The 24,440-nt window shown below is 48.3% G+C and overlaps 1 protein-coding gene across 1 annotated transcript in view; it reads left to right on the forward strand.

The window, feature by feature from the left end:
- Positions 1-8,129: 8,129 nt before the first annotated feature.
- Positions 8,130-24,440, forward strand: part of LOC128902487 (netrin receptor DCC-like) — a 592,493-nt gene continuing 576,182 nt past the window's right edge. The window contains exon 1 of the mRNA XM_054185611.1: positions 8,130-8,220. Within this exon, the coding sequence (XP_054041586.1) occupies positions 8,130-8,220 (91 nt within the window). The remainder of the gene's footprint in view (positions 8,221-24,440) is intronic.

Raw genomic sequence — 24,440 nt, forward strand, 5'->3', positions numbered from 1 at the left:
TCAGAGGGCGTGCTCTGGTTTCGGTAAACCACGGGGGCATGACACAGTGTGTTGGGCACGGGTAGACTTCAAGATAACCTTCAGAAAAATGCAGAGAGAGAAACTGCGCTTTTTGCAGCGGGAGGCATGAGTTGCTGAATTTTTGTAGCGTGTGCTGGCACAAGGTACTCTGGACTTTGCCCTCGCTCTCTTTAGGGAAAACAAATCTTTCCAGGAGACTTCAAAACTGCTTTAGGAGAAGAAACATCTTGGCAATCCATCAGAGAACAGAATGCAGCAGAGGCACCTGAACATCTGAAGGCAAGTCACTGAGAATTTCACAGCTACATTTTACTCTGAAAGAAGGTCACTTTCATAAATTTATAAGGCTGAGCTGACTCCCATGTGGCTCGATGTCCAGAAAAGTCCACACTTCATCCAGATGGGACAGGACCTGTACCCACTTGCGTCAGAACAGAAAAGTTGGCAGTTTTTTGTTTGTGAACCTCTAGAGAAACGCCAGTTGTACCTTCATGTAATTTCCAGAAAGGAAACTTGTTCCTAAGAAAATGTCCATCTGGAATTATAATGAGGATCGGTGGGAATGGAGGGATGCTGACCTTGAGAAGAGCAGCGCGTGAGTGAACTTTGCTGACACATCTCTCGCTGCTTGTGCTTGATAACTTTGAGAGGATCTCGGCTGATAAAGTCCAGGATCATCAAAGGAAGAATGACTGGCATCTTGAAAAGTTTGGATATTGCAGCAGACAAACCATTTAATCCTATTTGTTACAGCAGATTTACTGTCCTTTGTTCAAGTTATAAAGTTGTGGGAGGAGAGGGGAAGAACTCATTTATTTTGATGAAATAAGGGAGGTAACAGGAAGGTCCAAAATACAGCTGCATCCCTATAACCTGAAAAGTCAACTCCAGGAGAATGTGAACCGACGCAAGGACTGTGCAGAAAAGAAACAACATTTAGATTTACCAGCTTGACTCACAAGTGGCAAAACAGGAAAGGTGATTAAACTCTAATCACAGGAAAACAAGAACTTATCATACGGCGATAGACCTGGATTTCTCAAGGCAGCAAATCCAATACTCTGCCTTAGAGGAGGGTGAAGCCACAGATGCGCTGCTTCCTTCAAAAAACGAGCCGAGGCAATTGAAGTAATTGCTTGTCTTGCCAAAGCAAAAAGCATTCTGTCTTTTCCATGAAAAAGACTCCTACTTTATCTCATCTGTCTAATAAACTCATTAATTGTAAGCCATTTAGTTAATTTAAGGCTCTTTGTAAGAGGGACTAGCAGGTTGCCCAGAGAAGCTGTGGCTGCCCCATCCCTGGAGGGGTTCAAGGCCAGGTTGGACAGGGCTTGGAGCAACCTGGGCTGGTGGGAGGTGTCCCTGCCCAGGGCAGGGGGGTGGAACTAGATGGCCTTTAAGGTCCCTTCCAACCCCAAACACCTATTATTCTATGATTCTATGACTAAATTCCGCTCTGAAGTACGTTGCTTTATTTCTGGAGTAACATCAATGTGGCTGTTATTGTGGCTACTTAATGCTCGTGTTAAGAAAACTGTGAGCTAAACACAAAAGAACAAAGACATTAAGTTAATTGTAACAAAAAAATATAAACTCTCTAAGAGGCATTAGGTGGCACTTCGTAATGGAAAGATGCCACAGCCATGGAACAGCGGACACAGGATGTTTTGATCTTCCAAAGCACTCCCGCTGTACCTGGTAGGAGAAGGTATGCTTGGCAGCAGGTGGGGGTGGCAGATGGCATGTGCGGTGACAGGGGCACTGGTAGATGGAGGGTCACCACGCTAACAGAGAGCCCACTAGGAATGAAGCCCTGGGATTTGGTGGGAGCAGCACGGTGAGGGCTGGTAGGAAGAAAAACAGGTAGGAAAGGAGAAAACTTCACTGCAGCCTAGTTTGACTTGCACCAATTTTCTAATTATGTTTAAAAGGCACTTAAGTAAGTGTGATGAAATTATGTGTTCTGATCTACTGTAGAGTTGGATGAATTCATAAAGGTGTATAAAATATTCCTTGTAACAAATGAAAGGGGAGTGGTAATTCTGGAGAACAAAATTACATGAGAAGGAGGTAATTGCACGTAATCTTACACTGGATAATAGTACCTTAAACATGGTTATTGGGATGTAAAAGTCAGTAAAAGAAATGTTCAAGTTTTCGAACGGGTCTCTTGAGGTAGAAAGAACTAGATCCTAGAAAAAGTGGTAACGTGTTACAGAGGAAACTCTGCGATCTTCTGCCTCGAATGGTCCGTTGAGCACAGCACAACATCGGGGGGGTTAGAGAAGGAAAAGCCTACTTGTTCGTGCCAGGTGAGATGTCCAAAGGAAATCATACATGATGGAGAGCATCCCTGCGGAGCTCAACTCCTGTGGCCCTGTGGCAGACTCCACAGGTTCCGTATCGGCTGTAGCCAGCGGCTGTCGGATACAGAACAGCTCCGAGATTTTCATGGAGTGGATGGGAATGGGAATCTCCTCCAGGCTAGTGAGCGCTTTTAGGCCCTCACCTGCAGGGTCACACTCGCTCTTAGAACCTCTCAGGCCATGAATCTCCATGTTTTTTTCTGGCACGGTAGAAAGGGTGGCTTTTGGCTGAGGAAGGCAGAAAGTTTTAGCGGAGAAAATGTATGTGCAAAAAAGCCTGTTGGCAATAAGCCTAAAAGTGAACCCAGGGCTGATTTTTAATCTCCAGTGCAGCATCTACTGCTGTTTTTAGGACCTGGATTGGACTTAAAAGACCCTCCCCAGGGCTTGGCTCTGGGGCCGTAGGCAAAACAGCAAGATTTTTCCGTAGCCTAAGGGACACAGGCAGGTGAGCAACTCAGGCTGTTGTCTCCCATCTTACCATGGCTGGATGCAGGGACTGACTGGGCAGTTGTTTGTCCTAAGACCCAGATTTATCTTTACTGGTCTCTGTATCCCCTTACTTCCCAAAAGACCAGCGATGCCTACTTCCACTGATGCGGAGCCTGTTTGTTTTAAGGCACGCACCGGCCTTTTATCCCTCAGGATCTGCGTTCCGATTGAAAGCAAAAAAAAAAAAAAAAAAAGAAAATTAATGGGTTTAGTGGTGAAAACCGATTCACCCATTTGTGTAGCTTGTAACCCCCCCCCGGTGCCCAGCGCAGCACCATTGGCAGTCTGTTCCTGAAGATGCTCAAGGCAAAAATAAGAGAGATCGCATGTCAGACGAAAGCACGGCGCTTGCCTGTTTTCTGCTCGGTTCCCATCAGTTCTGTTTGTCCTCTACTAAAATTGGCTCAGAAGTTGGAAAAAGTACACAATTGCCATATAACTCTGCCAGACAGCTTGAGAGAGAAGGGCTGCTTCTAGTACTCTGTTCCTTGCTTACTTTCATACGCGATTCAGCAAGACTTAGTATGTTTTTACTGCTAGAATACACGCAAAAATGAAATAGAAACCCAAGATGTGGAAGTTGCAAACTGCGATGCAAAAGCTCCCAGTGACACCTGGAGCCAGCTGAGCTGCGATGGTATGGTTGTCCCTACAGTCCTGTTTACTCTTTAGCCAAATTTTATATGTCTCTTTTATAAATGAGAAAATTTGCCGCCTTCTCCCTGGCCACATTTTGCTTTTCAGGCTTCACGTAGCACATAAAGTCATGTGCTGGGTGACGGATTCCACTGCAGCTTGTGGGATTCTTGGTCACACAGACCTGCACCTGCTTTTTCCCCATGCTTTTTCCCCTGTTTCTTAGGGAAAGGTCTGCTCCCCAAAGGACTGGGAGAAACTCCGAGAGAAACTCCCATCTCAGCGTGGCTACAAGTTGTAAGTAAAGATTATCGCCAGGCGTTGCTCTGTGTGTTCAAAGAGAAAGGGTCTTGGCCACACGCTGGCAGAAGTCTCGGTTCTGTTTAAACCAGAAGCCTGCGTTTGCTCAGCCTGCTATTTCCTTGGAGCCAAATCCGTATTTAGAGTTCAGGCTTTTTTGTATCTGTAAAATTAGGCTTTGCAGGAGGAAAAGCGTTTCTGCTACATGAGCAGACACTCAAGGAAAGGCTGATTTCGGAAGGGCAGTTTTTAGAAACAGGTTGTGAAGAGCCTCGCGGAGCTCGTGCTGAGAACAGTGTTGTTGTGAGGCGCTGCAGAATTATGGAATTGCATGTCGGAGCGTGCTGGGAAAGCAGACGGGGGAAAACCCATCCCCAACTACAAACGCCCGCTGCACACGGTTCTTTCCCTTTCAATAAGGGCTGCTCTCTTTTAACCTTCCTGATAGTGGACCAGATGCAGGTTATCGTGCAGTTATCTCACATTACGGAATAGTTATTGGGAATAGAAGACAGAGCAAGGCCGTTCAGAGAAAATCCCTTTGTGTGTCTGTGGGAGTCCAGGGCATGGAGGTGTCTGGCCACCAGTAAGAAAGCCGTCATTGCGGGACCTGCGCTGAACACTCAGACTATCGTTTTGGTGCACGTGTAGAAGTAGTGATGGTGCTACTGAGAACAGAGAGAATCATAGAATGGTTTGGGTTGGAAGGGACCTTAAAGCCCACCCAGTGCCACCCCCTGCCCTGGGCAGGGACACCTCCCACCAGCCCAGGTTGCTCCAAGCCCCGGCCAACCTGGCCTTGAACCCCTCCAGGGATGGGGCAGCCACAGCTTCTCTGGGCAACCTGGGCCAGGGGCTCACCACCCTCACAGCAAACAATTTCTTCCTCAGATCTCATCTCAATCTCTAGAAGACAGGTTACAGAGGAAGCGAGGAAAAAGAAAAGACCAAAATATGTGCAAAACCAGAGAAAATGGCAGAGGCAAGTTGCAGACAAACAGCAACAAGTGCCAGATATACAGTTTTTGCAGAAAGGGGCGTCTTGCAAAGCCAGAGCAGAGGATTTGGGGTGTGAAAGCTCCTGGGGATGGCAACAGGAGCACCCTTGAGAGCAGGGAATGCTGAAGGTGGTGGAGCAAGGTCAGTCCGTTGTGAGGAACAGAGTGGCAGGGTGCCTTCCCCGGGGCCCTTGGTGCCCTCGTCCTGCTCTTGCCCTGAATTTGAATTGCCTGGGTAATTTCTAGAGAGAAACCCTCCTCCGCGTGCAGTCTATAGGCAGGTAATGAAGGCACTTCCAGACGACTTATGCCTGACTGGTGGAAATTCACTCACTCAATCAGTTGTCTGAGCTCTTCAGCTTTCACTTCTTCCCCAATGTGTGCTTTTCCAGCAGCCAGAAAGTTCCTGAAATGCATGTGGCATGTTTGGCTTGCAGGAAAAGCGAGTGGAGAATGGCCAAGAAAGCTGTACCGGGTTGGGGTTCCTCCGCTGCTGGCAATGCTTTTGCTGCTGCGGAGACCAAAGTTTGACTTAAGGCGTGACACGCTCTAATTAAGACAAAGCAACGATTGCAGGCAGAGCATATTGGTTTGCTGGTTATTTTAAATTATTCTTGCATAAAGTCGTGCTGGAAGTCAGAATCCCAGAAGAAAAAACACCCGAGCTGCAGACTTCAACCTGGGATTTGAATCCCGTTTCCCCTGAGGCGCACTTTCTGTAGATGATGGAGCTGTTGATTCTCACTCGGCCAAAATTCACGCTCAGGGGAAGACGCAGCCAGTGCCACCAGCATGGCTGCGTGGCCTTTCTCTGCAGGGTGATGAGTACCCTCCATCCCGCCCTCGTGCGCAGGCACATCCAGTGATGCCGCAGCACGCCCTCGTGCCTAACTGGGGCTGCTGGGGGGGGTCTCAGCACCCAACTCCCAAGCATTCAGCAATTTTCAACTGCGATAGGTTATCCTGAAACAGCCCGAGAGCTCCTAAATGTCAGTTTAACTCCTTAGGTCTGGCTCATTCGCTGCCCGGTTGCAATTGGAAGCGTTCAATCCTTTTTTCTTAATGTTTCACCCCAAATCATGGATTTTCTGGGTTACATCATGTGCATTCGGTGCTGTTATTTTGGCTGCCATTTGGCAGCCCTTTTGTCTGCTCCTCACCTCACATCCTGAACCCCCATGTTTCTGGCTTTGGAAATGTTGGTGCCGATCCTCAGGATCTTGCCAGGGCTCTGTGGACCTCAGGGCTGACTTGTGCGGTCCAAGCTTTCAGCCTCTTCGTTTTCCTTTCTGATTCTCTCCTCTTCAGAGAATATTTTTCTCAAGCGCAAAATTAGGTATTTGTGACAGTCCTGTCTTCCTCGTTGAAAACAATTCTCTGCCCTAGGAGAACTGTCTGCGTGGGTTTCTGTAACGCGAGTATTCGCGCAGGCCTGTGGAATAGCTGTAAAAACCCAGGTGCGATGGCTGGAGGTGTTTGGAGGAAGCTGAGAAGGTCCCATGGGAGAGAGGAGGAGATGGAGTGTCGTGGTTTAACCCCAGCCAGCAGGTAGGACCATGCAGCCGCCTGGTTGCCCCCAGTTGGGATGGGGGGGAGAATCGGAACAATAGAAGTGAGGAAAGACGCAGGAGTTGAGATAAAGACAGTTTAATAGGTAGAGCAAAAGCCACGTGCGCAAGCAAAGCAAAACAAGGAATTCATTCCCTGCTCCCCATGGGCACGCAGGTGTTCAGCCATCCCCAGGAAAGCAGGTGACTTGGAAAGACAAATGCCATCACTCTGAACATCCCCATTCTTCTTCCTCAGCTTAATATACTGAGCATGACACTGTGTGGCATGGAATAGCCCTTTGGTCAGATGGGGTCAGCTGTGTCTCAGAATCACAGAATGGTTTGGGTTGGGAGGGACCTTAAAGCCCACCCAGTGCCACCCCCTGCCCTGGGCAGGGACACCTCCCACCAGCCCAGGTTGCTCCAAGCCCCGGCCAACCTGGCCTTGAACCCCTCCAGGGATGGGGCAGCCACAGCTTCTCTGGGCAACCTGGGCCAGGGGCTCACCACCCTCACACCAAAGAATTTCTTCCTCACATCTCGTCTCAATCTCCCCTCTCTCAGTTTAAAACCGTTCCCCCTCATCCTGTGGCTCCCCTCCCTGCTCCAGAGTCCCTCCCCAGCTTTCCTGGAGCCCCTTGAGGGACTGGAAGGGGCTGGAAGGTCTCCGCGGAGCCTTCTCTTCTCCAGGCTGAACCCCCCCAGCTCTCTCAGCCTGTCCTCCCAGCAGAGGGGCTCCAGCCCTCCCAGCATCTCCGGGGCCTCCTCTGGCCCCGCTCCAGCAGCTCCGTGTCCTTCTGCTGTTGGTGCCCCAGAGCTGGAGGCAGCGCTGCAGGGGGGTCTCCCCCGAGCGGAGCAGAGGGGCAGAATCCCCCCCTCGCCCTGCTGCCCACGCTGCTGGGGATGCAGCCCAGGCTGCGGGGGGTTTCTGGGCCGCGAGAGCACGTTGCCGGGGCGCGTTGAGCTTCTGGAAGTGGAGGGCGAACAAGGGAGAACAGGCGGGAACGGGGCTTCCGGACGCCTGGACCCCGCGGCGGGTCCCCGCTCCCCCGCGGGCGCGGCGGTTCCTCGGGCGGCCCCCAGAGGGCGCCCCCGCTCCCCGGCGGGGCGCTGCGGCGGCCGCTCCGCCGCCGATCGCGGCCCGGCGCGGCCCGGCCCTCCCGCTCCCGCCGCCCCCGCCCCATGGCCGCCGCCGCCGCTCCTCGGGCTCAGCAGGTTGCGGGCGGCAGCGCCCGCCGCGAGTGAGACGCCGCAAGCCCTTCCCTCCCCCGGCGGCTGCTGGCCGAGCCCTGCCGGGAAGGACGCGCCGCTCCCGCCTTGCACCGCTCGGGCTTCTCCGCGCCTGCACCGGGGCTTCCCTCCCTTCCTTAATTTTATTTTTATTTTTTCTTTACTTTGTACGGTGTTGGACATGGAGCCGCCGCGACTCTTCTGATGTTTTGTTTTTTTTTTTTTTTTTTTTCCTCTTTCTCTCCTGGGGCAGGATTTTTCTGTGTATGTTTTTCCAGCGGTGGGAGGACCCTTCCCCATCCTTCTCCGTCTCCTTGAGTTAGTTCCCCGCACGCTCGGGAAACCTCGGAGCCTCCTGGACTGAATGCAACTTTTTTTCCTCCCTCCTCACCCCTTCCCCCTTTGCTGAGCCCTGTCAGCAGGGACGGAAAGAAAAGCCCCGGCGAGGAAGAGGAGGAGGAGGAGGAAGGGGCTGTACGTGCATGTGTGGTTGCTGCTGGTGCTCAGGACCCCAATCTGTAGGTGTGCGTTGAAATATGGAGAATAGTCTTGGATGTGTTTGGGTACCAAAGCTGGCTTTTCTCCTCTTCGGGTTTACGCTGGCGAGCCTGCATCCTGGAGTCTCCGGTAAGTCAGCTCTTATTTGCCTTTGCGCTCCGGGGTGAGGGTGATTTTTCTCCGCATCCCAAAGCAATGTGCCCGTTCCTTTTCTGATAATGGACTTTTCTCCCCCTCTGCGAGCATGATGTGGGTTTTTTGGGGGGTTTTGTTGTTGTTGTTGCTCACCAGCGTGAGCTTTCACATCACTTCCCACAGCTGGGAAGGGGGAACCGGGGTTAGAAGCGCCTTGCGCAGCCTTGGAGAGAAAGGGCAGCCCTGGAAAGAAGGAAATCCATGGAAAATAAAGGAGAGATGTGGCAGGAGGTGGCATAATAGGTGTGGAAGTGTGTGTGCCGTGGCGGTGGTAGGGTTAGTTCCCATTCTCTTTTGCACCTGATCCCGCTTGCGATTGGATGTATTTGCCTGTAGCTTTTTGGATCTATGTGCTGAAACCATGGGAAGGGGTTGCCTTCCCTGGGTAAAGGAATAAAAGCAGCAGCCGAGTTAGCAAGGCAGCAAACGCAGTTATCTGCAAAGCATCTCCCAACTCTATCAGGCTGCGTTTCTTTGGGGCTGCACCGCTCTCGCCGCGCTTGGCAGGCGCATTTTCTAATTAAAAATGGCAAGGGCAGTTGTGTGCGGAACAGGGGTAGGGGAGGAACGGAGGGAATTGGCACGGCGATGCTCGGGGGCTACTTGCGTGGGAGGTAGAGAAGGGCTCGGCGGTTCCCAGGTCTCTCATTCCAAAAGAAAGAGAAGAGAAATGGGAGCGTGAGCCAAGAAGTGTTAGGAACTAAGAAAGTGCAGCTTTGATTTGCAGGAGGCTCGGGGTGTGAGCGCATGGTGGAGGGAGATGCGTGCAAGGAAATATTATTCTCTGGCGCTCGTTTAATTTTCTCTGAAAGAAAATGAGGAACACTCCAGTAGGAGAAACCTTGGGAAGCTGGGGGTGGGGGGGTGGGAAGTCTGGAAAATACAGAAAAGGATCTGAGCACAGGTCTGTGCGCGCTGCTCTGGCAGCGGCGACGGAGGAACAATGGGAACCAACTCCCCACATCGCGCACACCAGCACTGAAGCAGGGGTTTGTGATGGGGAAAGTGCTGCATACGAAACGTTTTCCAAAAAAAAAAAAAAAAAAAATCCTTGGTGTCTTCTGGCAAAGCTCAGGTTCTCAGCTGTATGCAAATGGCAATCGCCCGTGGAGGTGGTCCTTCCTTTCCACAACCGGGTGTATCTTTTGATTGTCCTGATTTTGGGGAGTTAGCAAGTAAACTGGAAGATGCTTCTCTGCCAGGGCTGGAGGTTTACGTTGTGTGCATGCGTGTCCCCAGCATTGTCCTCTGCAATTACTCGCGTGGAAGGTGGGACCCGGGCAGTGGCAGCAGGATAATGAATAGGTGGCTCTCCTGCCTTTCCACCTTAAAGGCTGGGAGCTGGGAGACATGGCAGTGATCCTCCTTCGTGAAAGATGATTGACTCGCAGGCTCCTTGGCTGCCAAAGGAGGGGATGGAGCGAGAGCCTCTGTGTGTGAGAGCCTGAGGAGGGAAGGAAGCCGTGTGCTGTGTCAGGGGCCAAACGTGCCGCAAACCCATCGCTCCCACAGCGTCGGTGTTGTTTTCTGCTATGTGGATGGAACAGGCTGTTTTCCAGCTGCATGTACCGGTTGCGCGTTTCACACCCCATCTGTGATTACACAAGTGTTTCTTGCACTGATTTTGAAGGTGGCGTCTTTGCTTTGCACCCAATTCCTTGAGCTGCGTCTGCAAATGGGCAAAGTTTTTCCCAGCGTCGCAGCCCCGGGGGCCGTCGTGAGTTGGTGCTTTCCTGTGGCCATCCCAAGTCAGCCCATGAAACCGAATAAAGCGGATCTCGCCCCTCTCGCTGCCTCTACTCGCTCAGGGTGGTGTTTCCACTCCATCTGTGGGCAGGAGGTGCGGGCAGCGTGCTGTGGCTGGCAGGGTCCCTGCGCAGCAGGGCACGGGCAGGCAGCGAGCGCAGCTAACAAAGGGCTCCCGGAGATGCTGCACAATGGGACTGGCTCCTCTCCTACCCAAAGCCCGGAGCTGCCGTGGGCGTACAGGGGTGCGTTGAAAACTTCAGTGCCGAAGGGCAGCGGCGCGGGCAGGGACACGCTGCCGGAGTCAAGTCCTGCGCCTGTCATTTGCCATCGTGCGTGAGGGGGCAAATGTTTCGGGGGCTGAGACAAAAAGTAAAGCGCAAGGGACTTTTCATGGTTAAAAACATGTGGATGGGAGGACAGATGACGGGCAGCGTTTGCCATTTTGGAAAGAGACCACGGAAAACACGTTCCTGATAAAGGCAGATGTAAATTCTGTAAATTCTTGATCACGATGGTGCTCTATGTTTTGATCTGTCTAGGTATTAAAGTAACCACCAACGACTTTCTCTTTTTTCTGGTCTGTAGGTGGGAATTTAACTCAATCTCAAAGGGTTTGGGTTGGGTTTTTTTTGTGAATGGCTTCTGTGTTTGGTGTCTTTGACTCCCGCTGGATCTCGGTGAGGAATTTAGTGGTAGTGCAGCATGTCGGAGCCCAGCGCTGTCTGGGTACTGTGGCAGTCACTTCTGTGAGTGGTGCAGTATAAATCACCAGTGACCTGTCACAGCATCCATTTCACACGTGCCGCGGTTGCCCTCTGTGTTAGGGGGTGTGTGAGCCCCCCCGTGTATTCGAGGAGCGGGGTAACCTCCGTGCGCTCACCGGAGTGTTTTTAAAAATGGAAATGAGCTTAGTTGAAGATGAGCAATTTCCATTTGAGTAGTCGTCGCCCTTCTATAGTTTGCTGAATAGTTCTGTATTCAGCTCTTCTTGTTTTCTGTCTTTTTGTCCTCACTCTCCCGGCTTCTCCACGTCCGTATGGATACAGGAGCGATGCCGTCTTCAAAAACACAGTCAGGAATGTTTGTTTTCAATGAGATTATGACACGTGTAATGATGTCCGATTTCGCACTCGGTTCATTTATCCTTGACCGCTACTCCCTTGTCCTTCCCGATACAAAACTTAGTGTGGAAGGTCTGTTCCAGGGGCTCAAGACATGGAAGTGCCTTGAGGATATTCCTTGCATTTCTCTGTCTGAACCCGTCTTTGATTGCCTGTTTTCTGCTGGGACAGTAAGAGCTTTGGGGCAGGACCGTAAGGTTTTTGCTCTGCAGATTCGCAGCAGGATGGTGGTCTGCAGTGAGGGCTTCCAGGATCAAAATGATTAATAAAAGCATCTGCGCTTCTCAAACTTGGAGAAGAAAACCCGTGAGGCTTCTCGTTCCGGATGCAACTTGCAATGCAGGCAAGTTCTTCGCATCATCCCACCAAGTTTAAGTTGAGAGCCGGTGTGCTGACCTTGCTCTTTGCTTTTCCCTGGAGCAGCCCGGGTGGAGATGGAGGAGCAAGCGCTGCCTTCTCCCAACCCGCCCGGGCTTTCCCTCCACGGCCAAGGAAGCCGAGAGCCTGGTTTTGCATCCCCTGTCTCATATTTTGACTGGCAAAAGACTGGTGTTGGATGTGGGCTGGTATTTCCCCGTAGCCTGTTGTTTAACACCATCCTGCAATAATCTGGGCTCTGCCTGAGCTCGTCCCCGAAGCATGTTGCATGTGACGCCTGGGTTGGCCTTTCTAACGGGAGACTGCTGTCAATCCGGTGACATGACAGCTAAAATAACTCGTTCAGAGTCATTCATCAGATGCTCGGCACACGGATTTTTCACCAGATGTCCTTTAGAGGGCCAGTACTGATTTTTTTACATGTTGTTTTTACGAGATCAAATAGCGCCACAAAATTGAGCGTTACCTATGTGCCTGCTTGGCGTGGCGAATCCAGCCGCAAGGCTAAAACCCTGCGGTGGGTTTGCACCTCCGTTCCTGGTGGAAAAGGTTCTCGTGGAGACTTCAGCAAATGCGTTAACGTGAGTCAGCTGTGAAGGAAGTTTGCCCCTTCCTGGTAGTTTAACATCTTCCCAGACTAAAGCTCGCCGATTCCCCTCCGTGCTGCCTAAGGGAAGGCTTCGCTGTGCAGGTGTAGGGACACTCAGACCCAAAGGTGACACATGAGCCAACAGGTAGGTTCTCGCCTCCGGTTTGCTACGGCAAATCCCTTGATGGATGCGATGTTCAGAGTTAGTCCCTTTGGGTATCGAACAAAGCTGACCCTCAAAGAGGGGACCGCGTTTTCACGTGCCTAATCTTCCCTTCTGCTGAAATGCAGAGCTGTAACGGCGTGAGTCAGCGCAGCCAGGCTCTTTGTTGTAATACAAATAGATGGAAATTTCTTAAAATGTTGGCCTTGCCTGAATAAAAAGTATACTGACAAATTCCACCGAGGCTTTCATGATTAATTAACTAAAGGCAAAAAAATGCACTTGCTCTGTTAAAATTATCCCTTGGGTGAAACGTTGACCTAATTTTTTTTATTTCCATTGGAATCCAAAGTAAACACGTTGGCCCTGTCCTCGTTTCCCTTCCATCCCTCTTCCCGCAGCCTTGGTGCCCCGGGCTGGGTGGAGATGCTCCTGCCCCGAAGTGAGAGCATCGACTTGGCTCGATGGCATCCGCCACCGGGTGCTCTTTGCTATTCCCAGAATCTCCGAACATCCTTATTTTTCATTTGCCCGAGGGAATGAATTCCTTTCTCCACGCTGGATGGAAAATTCATCTGCCAAAAAATAGGTGCCACAACGTTCCTCATCCGAACTGCGAGGTTGCGCCGCAGGCGGAGCTGCGCTTAGGTGGTTTGCAGGGAACTGGCTTTCCTGTACTGGTTTTTATGTCATTTTCTACCCGTCCCCTTGGTGACTGGTTGTGAGGCTCACTTTAAAGAATTCCTTCTCAACTGTTTGTTGTGGGGACGGCTTGAAGCGTTCCTGGTTCTGGTCCTCGTGAAATAAATCTACTTCATGTGTCCATCACCCATCTCCTCCTCCCCATCGCCTTGTGTGAATGTCACAGTCTGTTTTACCACTTCTGCTGTTGAAAAGCGACAGCCGTCTCCTCTGTGGGATAAAGGATGCTTGGGAATCTTTGTTTAATACTGGCGGAGAGCCTCCGGCATTTGAGATTTGCTCCTTTGGGTCTCCTGCACAGCCTCCCGTAAGGAAAACTATCAAACTGTGGAAAGCAATGACTGAAAGTGGGGCGTTATCTCCTGATTTCTGACAGGAAATTCACTGGTAAAATAGAGTATATTATTCCTGAAAGGTAACACATCAGATAATTGTAAACTTAGCAGAATTGTTTCTTTCTGACAATGTTTCTCAATTTCAGCTTTGATGTGAAGGGCTACAGCTAAATTGGGCTAATGACAGAACATCTCGCTCGAGAGTTTGGAGATGTCTGCACTATAAAGGAAACTGAATTCTCGGCGAGGCGCGCAAAACGCGCAGTTAAATGTCTCAATTTCTGTCTCGGTTGATGGCAGTAATTTGTCGATGGTAATGCCAATACGTGCTGTAATTTTGTAAATGCTCTGAAGTATTCAAAATACATTGGAAACGACGCTAAATTGCTGCCCGAAGTTTCAGCAAAATATTGGTTGTCAAACGGAGGAGCTGAAGGAATAGTATCTTCTTGGAAATCGCATTATTGACTGAAAACTGGGTATCTTCTCACCCTGCAAAGTAGAGTTTCAAACAAGGAGACTACTGACATTTTGATGGTTTTATTTACTTTTATGGTACTTTAGGGTCAAATTCACTGGATTGATTGTGGGCACCCGGCCCATGGTCACAGTTTCCGGGGCTCGAGGGCTCACAAGGTGGCTCCTCTCCCAGCTTGGAAGCAGAAGGTGAACAACCACCACCGTTTCCAAAGCTTTGGTACCAATTTCCGTCTGGTTTGGGAAACAGCGTCCTGACCAGCTGAGAAGTTTGACTCCTTGAAACAGATACACGCTGTCGTTCTCTTCTGGGGTCTCGCAGCAAGAAGAAAGGGTGACAAAAATAGGTAAAAGTGTAAAATAAATATACTGGCAATGATATAGAAAAGCTTCTGCTCTGAGCACGGTGAAACAACCCCAACCACCAACGCAGCTGTTCATGAAAACATTTGTTGTAGTTGGAGAGGGTAAGGTAGTTGGACACTTGCTGTGGCACTGTGTTACAAAACACAGAATTTATCCAGATTGCGGAGGTGGTGCTTGCGCGACGTGGACGTTCCGTGGGATGAGGACGTACCGTGGGAGGTGAGGCTGCTCGTTTGGGAGTGGATGGAGAGCTTAAGAAATCGCAGAGTTATGGCTCTTTTGAGAGGCTCTGTAGCTTAGCAGAGCTAAGGTCAGCTCTTCCATCGCCAGAAGAGCTCTGCGATGAATGACAGTCTCCTAGTTTGTATGTTTATTATTTATATATAATAGTTTCACAGCCTGGCATCCACGTTCTGTACATGCTGTCAGTCAACGGAGACTTCAGATCTTGTGCTGACAGGGTTTGTCCTGCACAGGTGAGGAGCTACATTTCTGTATTTCCGAGTTGCTTTTGCTTATTGCTTTCCTTTTTTCCCCTCAATATCGTAGCACCGTTCTTTCGTGTCTCCTGTTGCTCAAGTTTTTGTTTGCTCCCACTGCGTACCTCCCGTCAGCTTCACAGCTGCATGATGCTCCATCAAATCTCAGCGCAGCACCGCAAGTACAGGCTGTTTTGGTAGAAATAACAGCCAGGTTACTCTTGGATACACGGGTAGTTTCATAGTGAAAGATTAAGGAAGTAGAGAGATTATGGGCTAAAGAGAGTGGGCTAAAGCTAACCATTATTTTGCACTTCCCTGCTTGCTCTTGGGGACAGTGAGCAGAGAGAGATTGTCATAAAAAATAGTGACACAAAGTTTGTTTCTTCTCCCGGTTGGTCCCAAGGCGAAGCAACTAAGGAGGAGTCCTCACTTGAGCACGTATATGATACGCTTGTGCGTGCGCTTGGGATCTCGCAGCCAGGATGGAAACAGATAGTGTCACTAAAAGGGGAGTGATATGTTCATTTAGTCTGTTCTCCGTATGGACGGTCCATGTAACTTCACCTATTTACCTGCGCCCATCCCTGGCCCGTAGCTGTGCTGCCCGCCGGAGCAATCCTGGCGAGCCAGAGGCGGTTGCTCTTGGCATAGCTGAACACCGCCCTCATAAATACTTTTTTTTAGAGGCTTAGTCCAGGTTCCTTGTGCCTTTTTCTTGGAGTACATTTTGTGGCAGGACATAAAAGCGCCCAGCAACCAAATCTGGTTCAGTGAATCTGAGAATCTCGGTTCGAAAAGCATCTGAAGGCTCGTGCCTATGTTAGCGCTGTGACCTGCAGCTAAACTGGTGGGCACTTCTGTCTGGCCATCAAGCTCTGAGAGCAGTAATTAGATGAAACATGACAGCTCGGGACAAGGTCAATTGATATAATTGTGTAAAGTGTTTCTTTCTAAAGGCAGGACTCCCAAAACCTTGTAATTAGAAGCTGAAGGTTGCTTCCCTAGGAGTGGAGTCGACTTAGGAGCATGGAGTGGGCTATCTTGGGGCTGGCACCAAGCACCAGGCAGAGTTGGATGCTTCATCCTTGGCCCACAGTGACCCAAAAGGGCTCATTTGGTGCAGAGTTCATGCATCAAACTCCTTCCCCCGAGTGTCTCTTTGACACTCTTCCCCTCCCTAGCCAAAGACTAAAAAGCATTTTAAAAGTACTTTGAGTTTCTATCCACAGTATTCATTCTTTTTTCCCTATTAGAAGCACCGGGGGAAGAAGAACGACATTGAAAAAGGCTGAGGGGCCTTCATCCGTATTCCCTTCCTGTCTTTTTTTTTTTTTCTCTTCTCTGCCTTCTGATGCTCAGAAGAAGAGGAAAAAAGCCCTTAAAACTTTCCCTCAGCTCTTCCCTGATGCTGAAGACACACAACGGACCGTGGTTGTGGTGGGACCCAAACGCACCAACCTGTTGAACTGCTGAAGAAGCAGCGGGTTTTCTTGCTTGGGTTAAGGTTTTGATTGTCATTGTCTTGGTGGCAGGCGGTTGTGACAGATCCCAGGGAGGACCGAAACAACTTCTCGGTAGGACTGTAATTAGTAATTATGATTTTGGCTGGAATTTGTGCTGAACCACCCGCAGAAATGCCTGAGCGAGGGCTGTGGAGGAGGGTGGTCCAGAAGAAGGGGGCGTGTATTTGAGGAGATGGGTATAGATGGCATTTCATGTATACATATAGATATATATATATGTATATTTAAATAAATTTATATTTCCGGTGGTTGCAGTGTTGCGGGGATTTCCCTGTATTCATCAAATCCTGCAAATTTCATACTCATTTCCCAAATGTCACGGTGCTTGTGTTTCCCTTACCCAAAGTGAAAATCCTATTTCCTAGTTTGTCCCTCCTTTGTTGTATTATAGATGCTGCTGAACGTGCTGTTGGCATGGCTGGTTATCCTCATTTCCTACACGTTCTGTATAAATTTGGCAAAATGGCCCGCAGTCATGCCCCCCCCACCCCATCCAGCTTAGGAAGGAGGCTTCCTGCGTGGTTTTCTGCTCAGAAGAATAAAAAGGTTTAGATGAATTATTGAAGAGGAATCTGTCATAAGTATGAAAGTAGTTAACGGTCTTAGATTTAGATTTTGCTATTAAAAATTGGCATTTTCCTATATTTATTCACGGGGGCTCTGGACCTTTTTATTTTCCCTGGACACAACGAATACCGCGTCCTCCTGTGTGAGAAACAGCGTGAAGCGAATTAAAAAATTAACTGAATCCGACAGCTCTTGTTTTATTGTTTATGATGAGGAGGATGCAAAACAGAGACGGTTTCATACCACTGGATAATGTCAGAATGGCTTTTTTTCAGTGTCCGCAGAGAGTTATAAAGGTAGAAATGTTTTGTGCCTGTGACAGAGATGCCAAAAAGGGTTGGTATCTCCCGTGGTCCAAGCGTTGAGGGGACATTTAGCAAACCAGCGGCATAAGGATGCTTAGAAGGTGTTAATTCGTCAGATTTTAAAGGCGCCGTGGGACCGAGGGTGTTGTACGCTGCAATGCTTTTTTGCAAAAATCGTGAGGTTTCATGGTTTTAGATCGCTGACTGGTTTTGACACGCAAAGTAAGAGGCTACTCAGTTTGTGGCAATTAAAACTGTGTGCTTTGGGAGAGCCAGGTGTGGGTTCTAAGAAATACATTCCGTTCTGGCGGAGACTGTTACACATGGCTGTTTGCTGTGATCTCCCTCTCGCACAAACACTATTTGTTCTTTGTTTTCATTAATCTGAAATAAAGGTCACCTGGATGAAAGATTCCGGAGAAAACTGGGTAAACAGCTGTATTTCCATACTGCCCACACAACTCTCTAAGCCTGCGGTAATGGAGAATAAATCAGATTTTTTTAAAATTTTTTTTTTAATCCATCAAATTTTAATGATTTAAACAATTATAAAAAGAGAGAGAAAGGTTGTTTCAATACATTAGGCCAGACTCTCCACCTGAATAAATCTTCACCGACTTCCGCAGAGACACCTTCACGTCAACAGAGTCCTCCTAACGCAATTTGTTGTTGATCATTTGCATTCCTTAAATGCTCACGTAGATTCTCGGCAACCAAATAGCTTTGCTATAGCAGGTGTATTGATATTAGAAGGGTTGTTAACATCTCTCCAGAGGGGGATATTCTGTTACCAGTAACTCTATCAAGCTTTTCCATCTGTGTAGGGAATTTGTCAGAAGCTGGTGTGATGTTATTAAAAGTATTAGTTATCTCTTGATTTGTGTCTAATTGAATTACATCATTAATAGAACTCAATTACAATCAATGGAAAATGATACCACCGCGAGGACAGTGGCTGCTCGAGGTTCTGAGTATGGCTTTGCGCTCAACCGACCGGTCGCAAATGGGGCAGCGCCGTGACTTTCTTAAGGAGCAAATTTTCCCACCCTGCTGGAGGGGAGGTTTCCTCCTGAAATGGGGACGCCTGCTTGGAGCCACCCAAATCCCTTGGCACCGTCGCTCCGTTGCAAATTGTTTTTTTGTGAATCGAGTATGAAATGGTTTTAATCTCCAAACACGCAATAGAATAATACTCTGGCTTTTTTTTTTATTTCTTTTTTTATTATTATTATTATTATTATTTTCCCCTGATGCTCCTTACATAAGCTTAATCTGTCTTTATCACGAATTCTTGAAGTACTGTGGAGTGAGGCCGCTGATGAAGAGTCACAGGGGGCATCCCTGTGTGTGCCAAACCCGGGCTGTTGGTGGTGTGCTGTGACTCGCGTTACTCCTCTTTTCATGTCAGAGCTCGCAGAACATCCCAGGAACGCCAAACGCATCTGCCAATAACTGCAAAACCAGCTAGCTTTCCAAAAGAGACCAAATCCATGAGACTCGGGAGAACAAGCTCAAATTCAAACAGTGAGAAACCGGAGCAGAGTCCAAAGTGGACTGTTAGTCCAAGGAATCCAACGTGGCAATATCAGAGCGGTGGATTTCCGGCCTTTTTGCTGAGTTGGAGATACTGGCTGTAGAAATCAAACTTCTCAGGGAAGTGGAAAGAAAGGTGTAGACTCGTGCTTGGTTGTTTACTTTGCTGCCCACCAAGAGATGACACCAGCTGCTACTGGTGGCAGCGAGACCTCTGCCTGCAGCAGAAAGGCAAAAGGAAAGATGTTGTATCGGACGATACGGAGCAAACAAGATTATCCATCACCCATGAGACTCGGAGAGCTATACCGCCAGGAGTATGTTAGAGCAGAACCCTGGGCTATATTATACCATTAATTTTTTTTTAAAGTAATGCTCTTGACAGGTTTTAATGGGAAATTCCACTTACAAATCGATGGTGTGATTCAGTCCTGTATTTATTAACACATTCCTCAGATTGCAGATGAGTGAAACTACCTGAGTACAATTCAAATGGCCCTTAAATGTGGAGCGTGATCGTATTTGAGTGTCCGATAATTTACAGTGCCAGACTCTGTCTCAGTAAATGAGATCTGCCTCTGTGCATTAATATGCCAAATACCTGATAGCAAGAACTATTTCATTAGTTCTGATTGTTCCTGACATCTCCTACGTGGCCAGGAGTTTCCCTGCGTCGCCCTTTGCTGGGCTCCGGGCTTTGCCGCTGAATGCTCTGTTCCCATATGGTGGGTAAATGGGTTGTGTCAGAAAGAAGTAAACCTTTACACAAGGTCAGTCTGGGTCATTGCATGACTAAAAAAACATCAAAAAAAGCCAGACGCTCCTGGAGCCTGGGGTTAACTTCCCCTCTGTCAGCTAAACGAACGCTGGTGCAGAGGTTTCCATCCCAAGTGCTTCTCCTTGGCTGAGCCGTAGAGCTGAAGGTCCCGCGGTCCTTCCCACTGATGGCTACAGCCTTTTAAGTGTCCCGTTGCCGTTGTCCCCATGATTAAATAAGGATGGGGTGGTGGATGTCACGCTTAAGACAAAACAACCGTGACCACCTCTGAGAGATGGTAAAACACGTTGAGATTCCGGTAGTAAAAAGGTACGACACAACAGTAACGTATGGCGGTCATAAAATGCTGATCATCCCAACGCCGGTGAGCTCCAAATGGAACTAGAGTTAGCCTGACGATAAATTAGATTTTAAAAGGTAGTTCGGTGAACGTATGATGAAAATTTGGCCTCTTTGTATACGATCTGTCAGCAACTTCTCTGAATTTGTTTCTCATTTTTTGTAGAGCGTTTCTTGGTGGCATATACATTACTCCGTAAGATAAAAAAGCGAGCAGCTAACGGTTTCCAAAATCCATCCCTAGGAATATAGCGTATTTGGCTCCTGGGAGGAAGTTGGTCTTTTAAAATTATAATCGGTAAACATTTTCCCGGAAGTCTTTGGCAGATGCCTCCCAAAACCATGACTGAAAAAAACCATTGTCAACTGTCGGGACTGGAAGGGCCACAGCTAATGAGCACATCCCGTCCTCTGCTCCTACCTTCTTGCAAATCCTGCTTTGTACTTTTATTTTTTGTTGTCCTGTGGGAGTTTTGTTCATCCTGACAGAAAGTCGATTGAAGCGGAGGAGAAGGGAATAGGACAGTACAGCACACGACAGTGCTGTGCTCAACATGTGCTGCGATGCTCGGACAAAGCTGGATTCTGGAGCCAGCCCAGCAGCTCGAAATGCTACGACGGCTTTTGTGTGTCTTGTAGCTTTGGGCTTTCATTTGGTGCGTATCCCTAAATATATAACAATGTGATATCTAGGGAAGAAAACTCCTTAAATGATCACAAAAGAGGCCAGAAGGTTGGAAGAAAGGGCCGTTTCAGTCCTGTTAGCATCAGCCCTTGCAGGTGCCCAGCTGTCATCTTCTGCTCCAACAACCGCAGTTAAAACAACTGCCAGATTTGGGATCAGAAGGGATTTTTCCCCTAATGGCCAGATGGCCGGCGACAAGTTTTCCCCCCTTTCCTGTTGAGTGGGCTTCCTAGCATCTTCTGCTCCATTCAGGGACATCAGTATCCCACGGCTCCTCTGTTAGTTACAGTTTCTGGTCTTTATGGAGGTCGTAAGAAGGGTACCTGCAAGTATTTTGGCTGTTCATGGCATGCGGTGAAGCTTGATGGACCTTTCTGGTGTAGGTGTCTGTTGTGTAGGTATTTTATGGAGTAGGCTGGATGAACCTGGTTGTCCCCTCCCATCCAAAGCCACACGTGGGATCATTCCTTCTACATGTTTGGTCTAAGACCAAGCTGGACGGGACTTTGAGCAACCTGGTCTAGCGGGAGGTGTCCCTGCCCAGGGCAGGGAGGTTGGAAGTGGATGATCTTTAGGGTCCCTTCCAACTCTAACCATTCTATGATTCTCTGAAATTGGAGCCCCACCTGCTGGGACTTCCCCGCTGTGAGCGATTTCTGGTGGGAAATAATCTCTTTTAACTTCACATTCCTGGAAGCGTGTCGTCTAAGGCAGAGTAACGCGTGTTAATCCGTGGAGAAAAATAGTCACCTCCAGGTGGTGAATGGTCTGCCCTGCCTTGAGGTCTGTCTCGGGGTAATAGTAACCGTTACAAGGTACCTACTTTATTCCTCCGTAATTGAAATTCATTTCTAGGACTGTATAGTATTAAGAAAACCTGAACATCAGTGTTTAAAAAAAGACACTGATTTTTTGAGTCTTGTGCAAATGATTCTGATTGTGGGCTTGGTATTGAATTAACAAAGTGACCTTTGTGGCATTTACCTAGAGCAAACGAGGAAAGGGAGCCGCTGTAATTAGGGGCAGTGCAGACAGCAAGGCTCTTTATCAAAGCTTTGCCTTGGAGCATCGGGTGCCTCGAGCAAGAATCCATAAGTGGAAGCGGGGGCAAGGAAATGCTTATTATCAGAGGGTTAGGGCAGATCCTCTTGAAACTTTGTTGTCTACTAGATCACGCGAAAGAAATGAAGCTGAAAGTCGACCAAACTCTCCCGTATGTTAGAAAAGAGCAAAAGGCAATTTCCTCTGCCCGTGTTTTCAAGCCATTCCCGCAACGCTGTTTGCTTCGAGAAGGTCACCCTCCTCATTTTAGGTAGTGAATCAGGGAATTCTCTTGTTTTGGTTTTTTTTAAATGAAATTCTTTGTAAGTGTCCCATAATAAGAGATTATTTGTTTATTTTATTCTTTTGGTAACAAATTAAATGTAAAATAAACAGAAACGTACTTTCTGCAGAACTGGACCAGGACCTATTTGTTACTAAGCATGGAGAAGAGAAGGCTCCGGGGAGACCTTCCAGCCCCTTCCAGTCCCTCAAGGGGCTCCAGGAAAGCTGGGGAGGGACTCTGGATCAGGGAGGGGAGCCATGGGACAAAGGGGGAACGGTTTTAAACTGGAAGAGGGGAGATTGAGATGAGATATTGGGAAGAAATTCTTTGGTGTGAGGGTGGTGAGCCCCTGGCCCAGGTTGCCCAGAGAAGCTGTGGCTGCCCCATCCCTGGAGGGGTTCAAGGCCAGGTTGGCCGGGGCTTGGAGCAACCTGGGCTGGTGGGAGGTGTCCCTGCCCAGGGCAGGGGGTGGCACTGGATGATCTTTAAGGTCCCTTCCAACCCAAACCGTTCTGTGTTTCTGTGTACCAAGTGATGTATGTATTTAAGCGGGTATGTTGGTGTGTGCGGTGCTGTACTTGCGTGTGGTTTGGTATCTCAGACATTCCTGGGTGTAGACGTATAGATGCACATAGGCGTGTGTACACATGTGCACATACCTGTATATAATGTCTGCGCACGCACATGTATCTACAGCGAGAGAGAAAACGCAAGTTCTTGGTAGACTGTAGTTAGAAAAGCAAACCAGCTCCCTAGAAGAGCTGAAAGAAAAAGCACAAGTACGCACTACTGTGTGAATTGCTTTTTTCCTTTAGGAATTGTGATCTAACATTTAAAAAAAAAAACAAGCTAGAAAGATTTGACTTGAACTGAATGTTTTGGTTATTATCATAGGGGTAAAACAGCCACAATATCGTTTGGTCCTCTGAGAATCAGAAGTTCAATGCCAGATTAAACGCATCCGAGCGATCTTTTGCCACCCAACACAGATACTAGTTTTGTAAAGTGAAATAATAGAGTGCGTTGAAAGCCATAGAGGTGGCAATCTCCCTCCCCCCGTCGAGAACGAGAAAATTTCACATAGTTTTGATCTATCGTGTAAATTAGCCCGATAAAGTGGCGTGCTACGTCTTCATTAAGAGGAGACAGTAACCGTGAGACCATGTAGCGTGATGGCGTGGGGTTTTCTGTCGTTCTTTTGTTGCTGGCTGGGGTTTTTTCTTTTGAATTACAACTACTGGGTATTGGTTTTGCACTCACGCAAAAATACGACTTTGTGAGCTAAGTATAATCGACAGACGCAAACGCACGTTTGCCCTGAAAGATGTGGTGCTTTATTAAAATGTTGTATGTTCGTGATCAGCGCATGGATTCGTTAAAAATAATTTTTTAAGTAGAAATGTAATGTCTTCTCCTGTAAGTTATAATAATTAACAGTACCCAGGGAGAGATTTTATTGGGATAAATCAGAAGTATGATTTCGTGCCAACTTTTGGCCCCCTGGGGTTTTCTTATTTTCACTTCCACACAGCGATAAATTATGCATTCTACATACAATTAATGTGTTTTTAATGAACAATTAGGAAATTGCTGTGGGATGAAATTACTGTGAGGTAAACTTTGACTTCAAAAGAAAAAAATCGCCCTCTGCCTTTATACCCGTGCCAAACTTTTCCTGTGCAAGTTTTATTGTCTTTGCAATCTCTTTCCATGTTTTTCTTTGCCCGTCTAAGTCTGGACGTCTCTAAAAGCTGCTTCTTATGTGATAGGAAAAAAGCTGGTGATGTTTTGAGTTTTCCCATACTGGAGGACAATTTGGGCGCAGAATGTGTTGTTTCCTCCTGTTCCTGCGAATCGGTAGTCACCTTAACCCGAGGTGGTCGCGCACGTAGAGGTGCTGGGACAGGAATCGGGTGCACGAGGAAGAAATTCTGCACCGTGATAAATCCCCGCCACCCCAATGATCTCAGCCGAGGTTGAATTTGGGATTAGGATCGGGGCTTGATAGACACAGGCAGAGCTTTCAGCTTCTAACACGGATTTATTCTATTTGATAGAATTTGATGCCAACCGACTTTCTTTGTCGAAAGCAGAATAATTTTCTCACACCCGTGTTTCAGGAGATGATTGGCTTTGTATGAGCAAAGAAGGTAGAGGTGGAGAAGGCAAGGAGAAATACTGATTTATAATGCATTAAGCTCGAGCTTTACATACATAATTTGGCTCCTGTGTTTTGCGATGGGGAATATCTGTCTCGCGACAATGCTTGGTTGGAGGCGCTCGGTATTTTCCAGATTGATACTGGTGATGGCTGGGTGTAGTGTGTTATGTATGAACGTGCTGGTTGATGTTCAGCCTGATTCAGTGGAATCGCTGCAAGATGCAAATCTGTTCCCGTTTTACTGTCGAGCAGCGCTTTCATTGCTTTTGGTTTGCACAACAGCGGGACCGCGTTTTCAAGTGCTTAATATTTCTTAAGTAGTTCAACAACCTGAAGTTCTGGCGCTTAGGAGGTGAAACAAAGATGCAAAATCCCTCCTGTTCGTCAACAAATTAAGGACTTGCTTAAATCCCATTCCGCACAACCCAAATAAAAGCTTAAGAAAACGTCCCTTTACAGCACGCGAGGTGTAGGAGTGCCTGGTCCGTGCCACGGTCGGGGATGCCGGCTGCTGTTCTGGCTTGTCTTGCAGTAAACTAAAGTTTGCAATGCTCTGTCTTCCCACGTCTTCATA

The sequence above is a fragment of the Rissa tridactyla genome, chromosome Z (genome assembly GCF_028500815.1).
Source record: "Rissa tridactyla isolate bRisTri1 chromosome Z, bRisTri1.patW.cur.20221130, whole genome shotgun sequence".
NCBI classification, from domain to species: domain Eukaryota; kingdom Metazoa; phylum Chordata; class Aves; order Charadriiformes; family Laridae; genus Rissa; species Rissa tridactyla.